The following is an 11974-nucleotide window of genomic DNA, read 5'->3' as shown; positions in this document are numbered from 1 at the left end:
TCAGCGCGTTCATAGAGCTCATCTTATAGCTGGAGAAGCGGCGGTTAACTTTATTTGTTTTAGTATTAACATGTAATCTGTTTGTATCCTTTGTCAAAAAAAAAAAAAAAAAAAAAAAAAAAAAAAAAAAAAAAAAAAAAAAAAAAAAAAAAGAATGAGGGTCAAACCCGAAAACAGAAATTACACAACGAATCAAAACTCCCATGTCATCCTCCCTAAGTGCATTCTTTATTTCATATGAAGTCTGAAAATACAAGCACATGGTGCTTTCCGAAACACAAAACAAAAATTGACACAATTGTATTCAACCTATTAAGCTGCAATGGACAAATGATGTAAATAAGATCTTTCCTAGAATCCTAGGTAACAAGAAATGAAGAAAGCACTACTAGTATTATAAGTCCAATGATGCTAAGAAGAGTAAAGATTAGTCAACATATAATAAATAAATTATCAGCTCCAGGGGAATAATTGTCAAAGATTGCATTTATTGACGCACATGAAAATCAAATTTAATACATATTCAAAAAAATATATAACAGCCTAACACTTAAAACCAATAATAATAGCTTAGCATACATTAGCTACGTATAAGCTGGCAAATTGATTGAACAGGCATGAAAATGGATCATAGTTCCTGCATCCTGATACGTCACGCTTACGTAATGCCAATTGAACTGTTTGTTTTGAACCACATATACCAATTAGATCAAACATACTATGACTAGCCTCTTTTTTTTTTGGCTTTCAATCATTTGGCGATTTTTGAATGCTTGATAAGCCAATCGATGACGCTGTCTATGTTTACGGAGTCCTTGCATGAGATCATGTAACAGCAAACTTCTCTATCAGTGATTGATTGTAAGCCTCTGTATTTCAGGAAAAAAAAAAATCATACAAGCTAGAAACTTATTCTAAATAGTTTAGTAATGACAAGTTAAGATAAGTTGAACCATAGCAGGAGTGCAAATTTAATGATCTTACAGCTGATCCATTAATGCTTGCTGTGTGAGAGCTTCTGACTTGTCAATTTTGTTGCCAAGAATGAGCAAGGGAATCCCAGTTAACGATGGCTTTTCCAGAAGTTCATGTAGCTCACTTTGGGATATCGGGATACTGTCTCTATCAGCAGCATCTACTACGTACCTACATGTGATGCAAAGAAAAATGAGTATTCTTCTGCTATTTGGCACCGAAATACAGATCAAAAAGACAGTCGCATAAATGTCGGTGATAAGCATCTGGAAAGACTCAAATGTTCCAGAAGCACAACCAAAGAAGAAAATAATCTATTCTACAATGAGTCTCACGAATCAAAATAAATTTATCTTGCTAGTCATTACTAAATTACCATCACTAAAAATATAATGATAATAATAATAATTAAAAAAATGATTTCACACATATTTAAAGCTGAAGAATTTTTTTTCATTAAACATAAACACGAGGCAATTCAATGAAGACATGAATCAGCATGGTAACATAGTTTAGTAATCTGTATTGTTTAAAAGCTCGGAAGGCAATCAGAATCTAGAGGATTAAAATAAGCATACACATAGACTAGTTTGGGGTACAATGAGGAAAGGACAACGTCAAAAGAAAGAACCTAGAGACACTGGTAGACTAAAAGGCCATTTTGTACTAGAAAAAATGTTCCCTTGGCAACGATTTGTTTCTATTTATTCAACATATCAAACTTATAATCTTATCCCCCACATTGATTATCACACACAAAAAAAAAAAAAAAAAAAAAAAAAAAAACAAAAACAAAAAACAGAGTTAAAAAGAGATATGTAACAAGTCCATTGATTGAGAAGAATTACACAATTGCAGTGACACCACGACAATAACGCTCCCACATTGAGCGAAACCTCCTCTGGCCTCCAAGGTCCCAAAGCTTTATAGTCACGTTGCCCTTAGTAACTTTGCGCATATTAAATCCGACCTGGTTTTAAAGTGTAAGCTGTTACTTGCAAGATGATACACACTTTTAAAATTCTCTTTGTAAAGATACCTACAGTTGGAATCATGTCTTCACTGTATCCCCCTGTCTGTCAACAGATTAGCAACAATGGTCAAAAGAATCCAAAAAATTAAATGAAACAAGCAAAAAGTTATGCAAATACTCACAGCAATTGCGTTAACAAGGGATGTTTTTCCTGCATTTTGAAGGCCAACAAGGGATAGCTCCATTTCCTGCTTAAAAAATAAGCTGACAGACAAATACAAAAACAAGAAATTATGAGCTTCAAGCAAGCAATCATTATCTAACCCCTGCACTGCAATTGTAATATTTATTTAGATGATATTTAAACATGTATGAGTAGGATACAGAAAAACCTCAAGAAATTAGCTAAAAAAACACGACAAAATCACGATAGAAAGCTAAGTTTAATGCCATAGCTACGCAAACTGACAATAAATGGGATTGGCCAACATGATCTTCCATGGTTTCTTATGACATTTGGGTTTTAGAAAAAGACCTTGACAGCTTTATTCTAGTGTTGCATATAAGTTTCATGCAATCTGACCTTATTACTCAATCCAAATTAGCCAAATCAGACCCAAACAATAATCGATACAAAGAGCCCAATTATGTCAAGAACCAAATTGAGCTAATATAAAGATTAATACTCCATCTGTCCAAGAATACTTCACGGTTGACTATCATTGATTATTTTTAGAATAGTCATAGAATCAAATAAAATGATTGAAAGTGGACAGAGATATGAAAAAGCACCAGTGGCTTACAAAAGAAAGATTAATAAACATTTCACAAAGAATAAGAGCTGGTAAAATAAAAGGAAAAAAAATTAAGCAGCTTCAGTGCTGCTAAAAAAATTTACCAACTATTTTTCAAAATAGCAAATGATCATTTACTATCTATCTCAATGTCTTGAGATTATGTAAAGACAACAAATAAGCCACTTACTTACCTTACCTCATTACCCGATTCAAATTAGCCAATCAGACACAAATATTATTGATACAAAATAAACGAATTACATCAAGAACAAAATTTAACTAATCTGAAGATTAATATTTAATAATCCATCCATTCTAGAATATACTTCATTGCTGACTTTGAAATGGTTTTTAGAGTAGTCTTTAAATGTTAATAAAATGATTGAAAGTGGATGGAGACATAAAAATTTAGTAAAAGTTAAAGAGTAGGAAGTGGTTGGTGTGATGGGAGGTGAAAATGGGAAAAAAAAAAAAAAAAAAAAAAAAAAAAAAGATTAACCACTGAGTACTGACTTGTTCTTTAAATGGAAAGAATGGGACATTTATACATAGTATTGTCAAAGTTAATTGTGAGATGGATGGCAGAGCTAGAATTTTTAGGTAAGGGGGGCCAAGATCATATCTATGTACTACCTCCGTTTCATATTATGTGCAACATTTACTAAAAACAAATGCTACACTTTATTTGCAACAAATGTTTTCTTTCCTTTTATTGGTTGTCATTTCTCTCTATCCCTCTCCTCATCACATGCTTTTTTATATTTCTCTCTCCATTTACCACTCACATACAGCAGAATGTTAGTTGCAAGGTTTGAACTCTTAACATCTTATCCACTATGACATGGTAAAAACCAACTCCTCCACACTTAAACTTATAACATGTATGTGCAAAATTAAATTTTATCTTGAGCCAAGGGGGTGGCCATGGCCCCCACCAGCCCCCTCTTGGCTCCGCCCCTCAGAAGAACAAATATAACAATTAATCAACTGTTTTTATAATAAGTTCATTGACATCTGATAGATATATCCTGAATTAAACCAATACAACACTATATGGCTCATCACCCAACCAAATATAGCAAACTCAATCCAAACTTCTCATTAACTAGGTTTATTTACATGCTTCTAGTCTAGCAGTAAAAGATACCAAGTAATCAATCCTGCAATGCATAATAGAAATAATATACCAAAGGACTTGGTTCATTCATAGAATCTGCGATAGTTTATTCTTATAAAGAAAAAAAAAACCCTTAAATCTTTATAAGATAAGAAATAAGAAATGGAGTCTTAGTCAGACATATAAATAAAATGTCAACAAGCTTTACAAATTCCAGCTTTTAGTATCTATTGTGTTCAGGGTAGAATTTAAGCATCCCTGTTACTGAAAGTCTAAAGTCTTATACTGAGCTTGCAGCCTTGCAATTATATTTTGCACTCCTTCACTTCGCTCCCCCAACCCCACCCGCCAACCTCCTTTTAATCATCCCTACGCCCATAGGCACTTACAAAAGTTACAATTAACATTACATCTTAATATGTTAAATTAGAAAAAGGGAAAAAAAAAAATCAATTCCCAAAAAATCAAAAGAGATGGGTTCATGTTTTAGTAAGATTCTATGTTTGACCTCTAAGACTTGTAGAAAATATAAACTCACATAAACATTGGAATTCTTACCAACTTCAATAAATTCAGTTCATTGCTAAACTGCACAGGCAAGTTCACATGAATTGATTGATTAATTTAAGATGGAGATGTTGATCTTCATCTAGACAACTACACACGCATGTCACTTTCAGCAGTGGCATATCACTTTATGCTTGTAATTTTAACAAGCTAGAAGAAGACATTTCTTTTTCCTCAGGAGAGGAAGAAAAGCTTACGGTTAACTTTGATAGGAATTAACTATTAACCAAATTCAAGTCTTGAGATGCATAGACATAAAACCCCAATAGACCCTCAATCAGAAGTCTTTCCTCAAAATCAATACCCCGATGTATTATTTGTAAACACTTTGCACCATTGACCATCATTGGTGAAATTTACGCAAGGATAAACAAAACTATGTGACATCTTGTCAGATTCATTTCACTATAATTTTTATCTTTTTGTTTTTGGTTTTTTAGGTTCAAAAACTTTTTATAATTTTTACAAATTGATAATCATAGATATTATTAATGATCTAATTTTGTATACAAGCATGAAATTCAAAATGTTAGTATCTTAAAAAGAAAAAAAATGGAGGCAATACCTTTTCTAGTTCATAGGTCACTCTTGAGGAAATTATAAAATCAAAATAAGAAATTTAGAAGATTACAAATCTAAGTCTCTTACAATGGGGTCAATATCACAATTAAAGCATCTTATATAATTTCCAGAACAATAAAGTTCATCCATCTCATTAAAAATATTGCTTCATGTATACCATTGATGTGCTTGACCTGTTTTCCCAATAATACGCTAATTCAATATGACCAAGAGACAACCTAGACAGCTTGTAAACCGAACCAAAAACAACAACATAAAAAGGACAAGTACGACAAATGAAAACAGCCACAACGCATATAATATGGTATCATTAGCGATAATGTCGATTTGAGCATCTTGTTTCCTAGGCAATGAAGACTCGTCATTCATGTTGAATCTATCTGTGCCATTAATGTGTTTGACATGTTCTCCCAAACACTTCACAATGGACTTTAAGTTTCGTATACACTTAATCAATAATGACCTAACAATTACATCATAAGATCCATACTCATCACATAATACATAGACAAAGTACTATAGTAGCATGTACGATTCTTGGATATAATGGCATCAAGAAAAATTACACAAGTTCATTTTCGTGTTTCTAGAGGATTCGGTGTAGGGAAACCGATTTCAGGCAAAATATTATTGAATTCAAGGTTACTATGACCTCAACAAAGAGGATAGGCTTATAGAACAGCTTCATAAATCGTAATGTCGCATATTGGCCCTCCATTGCAATTTTGCTATCAATCATAACAAGCTCACCGGAAAGTCGAGATGAGCATGAAGTTTGTCAAGTCTAACATGTCCACCGACTAATAGTGTTTTCAAAAATAAATTGGAGAACTAAATTTAGACCATTTTTAGCTTACAGGTATTAGCCCTTCATTATACTTGGATTCCAAAAAAGTAATTAACCTACGACTAAAACCAAATCTCTAAAATCTATAATCTCAAACAGCAGCAAAAGTAATATAATTGATGAATATGAAGTGAAATTTAGCATAAAACTTCAATTTTTTCTCAACTAAACTAAACATAGCTCCAATACCCAGATGCATAAAAACACAAATCAAAATCAAAATTCATGAAATTCATAAACATATTATAATAGCTTAAACAAAAAATTAAAAAGTTTAAAATTGGAAAAATCAGAACTTGAAGAAGAAATTACCTTCGGAGCCAGTTCAGTAGAGAATCCCAAAGACCCATTATTCAAAATCTAGGGTTTCGTGGAAGCAAATGCAAATGAAATCCTAAAAGGAAGAGCAAAGAAATACCCAGAAATAAGAAAAGATTGAGAAATTCAAAGAAAAACAAAGAAGAAAACGTTGTAGGGAAGCAATGGAAACTTCGCACAGTTGGCGCTTTCCTTTTTCTGATTAATGTGAATGTTGTTACCAACTTGCCATTATCGGATGTACAAGTATGTGTTAACACCTCTTTTACACACATACACATTACATGAACAAGTGGATCAGCTAGTGCTGTCAAATTTCAAACTGAAACCGTTTAACTGCCCGAAACCGACCGACCCAAATGAGAACCGAACCGATTAAAAACCGATTTTGTAAAACCAAAAACCGATTTTGTAAAACCAAAAACCGACCCGAACCGTATTTAAGTAAACCCGAAACCGAACCGATCCGAATAATGTCAAACCGTATAAGAACCGAACCCGTTAACAAACCGAACCAGTTCTAAACCGAACTGTAATCAAACCGAATCGAAAAAGAACCGAACCGTTTCTAACCCGAAACTGTTTCCAACCCGAAACCGTTTGAACCGAGGTAAAAACCGTTTACACCGAACCGTTAACAAACTGCAACCCGTTTGCACCGAAACGTTTATAAACCGAACCACTTACAAACCGAACCGTCTATAAATCAAACTGTAATTTCGACGTCACAATAACTCATCAAATCATGATTATGACACATCAATTAGTTGATTGAATAAGAAGCAACTAATAATGTGATAGTAAAACAATAATAATTCATTAATACACTAAACTTTTATAATCTACGTTACTTCGTAATAAACTAGTAAGATAAGTATGACTAAACTTGAAATAACATGATATGTATTTTTGAAATCGATGCGAATTTGTATATAATATAATGCTTAATGCCTAAATATGAAGTGATGAAGTCTCGACTTGATATAAAACTTGTTAACCAGCAAAAGGTTAGCAAGTACTATGAAGCTTCAAACCAAAATCGTTTAACTTCCAGAATCCAAACGACCCGATTAAAAACCGACTTTTTGAAATAAAAAACCGTTCCGAACCATAATTTAGTAAATATGAAATGGAACTGATCCGAATAACGTTAAATCGTATAAAAGGCAAACCCGTTAACGAACCGAACCAAAATAAAAATGAACCGAAAAAGAACCGAACCGTTTCTAACTCGAAACCGTTTCCAACCCGAAACTGTTTGAACCGGTATAAAACCGTTTACACCGAACCGTTAACAAACTGCAACCCGGCTGCGCCGAACCGTTTACTTTCCGAACCATTTACAACCCGAACCAAATTAAAACCGCTCAAGAATAAACCGAAACTGAATCGAACCGATAACTATTTAAACCGAACCGAAACCGACCCGCGAGACACTTAAACCGATTTCAAACTGACCCGATTTCAAACCGAACCGAACTCGAATTGTCAAACCGTTTTGACAGTGCTAGGATCAGCCATATAATCAATCCATTTGCAAAATTGTGGTCTAGTCCATTATGATTGCATCATTTACTTGGTCCAAAGTAGTTTGTTATATACTACCTCCTTTAATTGTTTTGTGCAACTTTGAGTGAGTTCACGGTTGCCAATGCAAAAAATGGAGGGCATTGATTAAAGGATAGTTAGATGGAATTAATTAAATGTGGAGGAGAGAGAATGAATGGTCCCCCATGTGCTTTAGTGGGGAAATCTGATTTCCTTGGTAGGAAATTTGATTCCCTCCCTTTTTTTTTTATCAAAATTTCAAACATTTTGAAAATTTGGGTGGGTTTAAAATTCCCTCCACCTTCTTTTTAAAAAAAAACTAGCATTCAATTCTTGACATCAACATAAACAGAGCAACAATCAGCATTTAAGAGGCTTATAAAAGGAAGCCCCCATTGTCAAAAAGCTTTGATAGTTCAAAGCATTAAATACAACCTTCATCAATGTTTAACCATAACAACCAAATGTTTGTCCCAAAAGTTAGACCCTAAATCCTGAAATTAGCCCCCATTAACCCAAAAAATTACAACCTAGGCTACATTAGTGCTGCATAAAGATATCCACCATCATCAAGAGTGTTGTTGCTCGTTCTCTATGTACACAAAAGTGTAGGGCAGCTTCATCTTCACAAAAACCTTCATCTGCCACCCCTATAGCATCATCAACAACCTGAAAAAGATAGGGACCCCAAAAATGGCAGATTTCGATGAATCTCAGCAGTTTGATATTGATGAATTACTGATAGAGGAACTAATGGCAGAATTGTACTTTGAAGAGGAAGAACAAATTCAAGATGAAGACATAGAGTTCTATGACTCTGACAATGAAAACATGCAACATGAAGAAGAGTCTACAAAAGGGACTCAAGAAACAAATGAGCCAGGTCAGCAAGAGACCATCCATCAAGATCAAGATCAACAACAAGGACAAATTCATGCAACAACTACAATCAACAGAAAACAACTTACCATGTATCAGAGAAGAGAGATTGTTGATGCAATGTTGGTGAAGATGCAAGATGGAGCTTTGCCAAGAGGATACAAAATGCAACTTTCCACACAATTCAGAGTGCATAAATCAACAATCACCAGAATATTCGTAGACATAAAAAAGATGGCAGAAGGGATTATGATTGATGTCAGGACAGAGAAGTATGGCAAGACAGGTCCAAAGCCAAGTGAATTCATAGATGAATTCCTACAATTAGTCCCTGACAGGGTAAAGTCGTATCCCCTAATCAAAAATAATTACCTAATTCACTAACTAAAGTAGATAGGGAAGTAGGGTCGATCTCCACAGGGAAACAAGTCTTTTTACTCCTAATTAAATATTATAATCTAAATTATTTAAGTGACCAATATTAAAAGTTGAATATGAAACTAAACTAAAAAGAGTAAGAAAAGGGAGAAAATAATATATAAAAGGATCTAGGGCATAGGTTCAACAATAAATAATACTCCGGGGTAAAATAGGGTAATCAATCATTGACATTGCATAAATAACATGATTAACAGGCTCTCGCAATTTATTAACCAACATAGATCTAACAGGCTCTCGCAATTTACTAGATCTAAGTTCTTATTGAAAATAGCCTTTAATATCAAATTAACATCTGCTCGATTCATCAATTTAATATTGCTATACTTTTACAAGCCGCAATTGTAAAACATTAAAACAATCCAATAAGAAATCATCATGCAATACCAACAATCAATAATAGTCAATCATCAATGCATCAATTAATCAGATTGTAAAGGGCTCTCGCTACTTATTACAATCACACAATTAAATTACCGGTATTAAATCTCATCTCTCGAATCTTGATTTAACCATTTATAAATTAACTTGCCTATTGAAACTAGACCTAAACATTAATTCTCATCTCTCGATTCTTGAATCAATATTGTCAAACTCATGCATAAAAGATAGGCCTAATCTAGTCACAGAGCATTAAATCAATCAATAGGAAATTAATCTAGCATTGATAAATAACAACAATAAATTTACCCCTTCATATTATTTATTAGATCCCCATAAACCCTAGAAATTAAACTACTCACACATAATTAGATATAAACTAAGCAAAGCAATAAAATAAATCATGATCAAAGGAATAAAATAAATAACTAAGATTAAGGGAAGAGAAATCGTCACCAAAGTAAATCTGGAATTAATCAAAGAAATAAGAACAAAAGTTTAGAGAGAGAAAACTAAGTAGAGAGAGAAAGTCTAAAAGAGAGGAGATAAGGGAAGAAGAAGAGGAGAAGAAGAGAAAAGAAGATCTCCCCAAAAGAAGAGACAATCTAAAAACGTATTACGGAGGAGTATTTATACTCCGTACAAAAATCCTAAACTAAAACAAATTAATACGACTCTAATTGTTTCCTAAATAAACACGCGCCCGATCGGGCGAGGCACCGCCCGATCGGGCGCGCCTTTTTTCACCTCTAATAACAATCTCGCGCCCGGCCGGGCGCGTCACCGGGCGCTCCTCCCGCCCGGCCGGGCGCGCCTCCGGGCGCCAGCCTTTTTGGCCGGGCGGATCATTTGGGCCAATATTTGGACTTCGATTGGGCTCCAATTCTTCGGGCCAATCTGGGTTTCCTCTTTGGGTCTTGAATACTCGGTCCAAACGCCCCGGTATCACCTCTACCGAGCCCTTAATCACCGGTTCGATGGCTCCAACCGGCCCTGGGCTATAAAATCTGGTCGTGCTTCTCTAGTGCTCGTGATTGCTCCTAAATATCTCGGGAAAATACTCCAAAAGCATAAATCCCTGCAAAAGTCAACCAAATCTACGAAAACACTAGAAAACACCAATTAGTAATAAAAGTGGCTCTAAAGAGCCAAAAACACTACTAATTATGACTAAGGGACGGGGGTAAAATACTATATAAAACGGACACATCAGTCCCTCTTTATTTAAGGCAGACAGAGAGGTCATTTGCAGCAGCACTGAACATTTCACATGTCACTTTGCACTACTTGAAGAAAAAGGGAAGGTTAAGAACACACACAACAAGTTGCAAACCAACACTTACAGTAGATCACAAGATAGCTAGAATGAAGTGTGTTTTACGTCATATAAACCCAGTTGAAGGAAATGAGTACCCCACTTTTGAAGACATGAGTTATGCCATTCACATAGATGAGAAATGGTTCTACTTGAACCCTGACAAAAGGAGGTTTTATCTCCTTCCAAGTGAAGAAGATCCATACATGGCACAATAGTCAAGAAGATTCAAGTTAAAGGCAATGTTCATGGCCATTATTGGTAAGCCATTGTATGGCATAAATGGGGAACTGCTACATGATGGAAAGTATGGGATTTTCCCATTCACAGTCCAAGACAGAGCAAAGAAATCAAGCAAGAACAGAGCAGCAGGAACAATGGTCTCAAGGGCCCTTCAGAATGTAAACAGGGAGGTCATAAGGGACATGTTACTTAACAAAGTAATTCCAGCAATCATGGATAAATGGCCTGAAAGTCTGCCTAAGAATGTTGTCATACAATGGGACAATGCAAGACCACATCAAATACCAAGAGATGAAGAGTTTGTTGCAACAACAACAGCCAATGGGTTTAATATTCATTTTGTGTTCTAACCAGCTCAATCTCCTGATCTAAATGTGTTGGATTTAGGTCTGTTCAGGTCTATGTAGTCCTTACAGTATCAATCTTTTCCTAACAATCTAGATGAGCTAGTTGAAAAGGTGATTGAGTCATACAACACATACAAACCAGAAGTGAATAAGTACATATGGGTCACACTACAGAGATGCATGATCAAAATACTCAAGGCACAAGGTGGGAATAGGTACAAAATTCCACACATGAACAAGAAAAAACTTGAAAATCTTGGCATTTTGCCAAATCAATTGTATGTTGAGAAAGAGATAGTGCTAGAGGCTGTAGAGTACTTGAACACAATGTTCAGACCAGCACCAGAAGAGACTCATGTAGCAGCAAAGGACATGGAGGTGGATGCAGATTAGACAAGGGTACACATCAAATCAGGACATCAGCAAATACTACCACACATAACCATCTGAAGTTTGTTTTTTTTTTTAAATGTTTTGCAATCTAAATGAATAAGTGGTTAGGTGTATTTTGTGTGTTAGAGTGTCATATACCACTAAGGCAGTGTTGTGAAAGTCCATGTACTCATGTAATAGGCTTTTTGTAGCCACATTTTGAATGGAATGAAAATGGTTATAATGTGAAGTCAAAAAATCCATCAGAAGTTTAT

At 34.7% G+C, this 11974-nt stretch overlaps 2 protein-coding genes across 2 annotated transcripts; one reads left to right on the top strand and one right to left on the bottom strand.

Annotated features, from left to right (window-relative positions):
- Positions 1-468: 468 nt before the first annotated feature.
- Positions 469-6431, bottom strand: LOC145555896 (ADP-ribosylation factor-like protein 8c). Its single transcript, XM_081617613.1, has 7 exons — positions 6356-6431; positions 6171-6252; positions 2131-2212; positions 2019-2051; positions 1824-1945; positions 985-1146; positions 469-869 (listed from the first exon to the last, which is right to left on the bottom strand). Exons 2-7 carry the CDS (start codon positions 6206-6208, stop codon positions 752-754), a joined length of 555 nt encoding a protein of 184 aa, XP_081473739.1. The 5' UTR covers positions 6209-6252; positions 6356-6431; the 3' UTR covers positions 469-751.
- A 4554-nt stretch (positions 6432-10985) lies between these two features.
- LOC145642814 (uncharacterized) lies at positions 10986-11720 on the top strand. Its single transcript, XM_081693979.1, has 2 exons — positions 10986-11282; positions 11388-11720. The coding sequence occupies exons 1-2, from the start codon at positions 10986-10988 to the stop codon at positions 11718-11720; spliced, it is 630 nt and encodes a 209-aa protein (XP_081550105.1).
- The last annotated feature ends 254 nt before the right edge of the window (positions 11721-11974 follow it).

This window comes from Chenopodium album, chromosome 8 (assembly GCF_948465745.1).
Source record: "Chenopodium album chromosome 8, dcCheAlbu1.1, whole genome shotgun sequence".
Lineage (NCBI taxonomy): Eukaryota > Viridiplantae > Streptophyta > Magnoliopsida > Caryophyllales > Amaranthaceae > Chenopodium > Chenopodium album.
Note: the sequence above shows the minus strand (reverse complement) of the source record. Positions and strands in the feature narration are given on the sequence as shown.

Excerpts from the sequence above, each read along its gene's own strand:
- LOC145642814 (XM_081693979.1), top strand. The coding sequence starts at position 10,986 with ATGGCCATTATTGGTAAGCCATTGTATGGCATAAATGGGGAACTGCTA. Across the intron at positions 11,283-11,387 it reads TACCAAGAGATGAAGAGTTT|TCCTTACAGTATCAATCTTT; the intron begins GTTGCAACAACA and ends AGGTCTATGTAG.
- LOC145555896 (XM_081617613.1), bottom strand. The coding sequence starts at position 6,208 with ATGGGTCTTTGGGATTCTCTACTGAACTGGCTCCGAAG. Across the intron at positions 1,946-2,018 it reads GTGAAGACATGATTCCAACT|GTCGGATTTAATATGCGCAA; the intron begins GTAGGTATCTTT and ends CTTTAAAACCAG. Across the intron at positions 870-984 it reads CAAGCATTAATGGATCAGCT|AGGCTTACAATCAATCACTG; the intron begins GTAAGATCATTA and ends CCTGAAATACAG.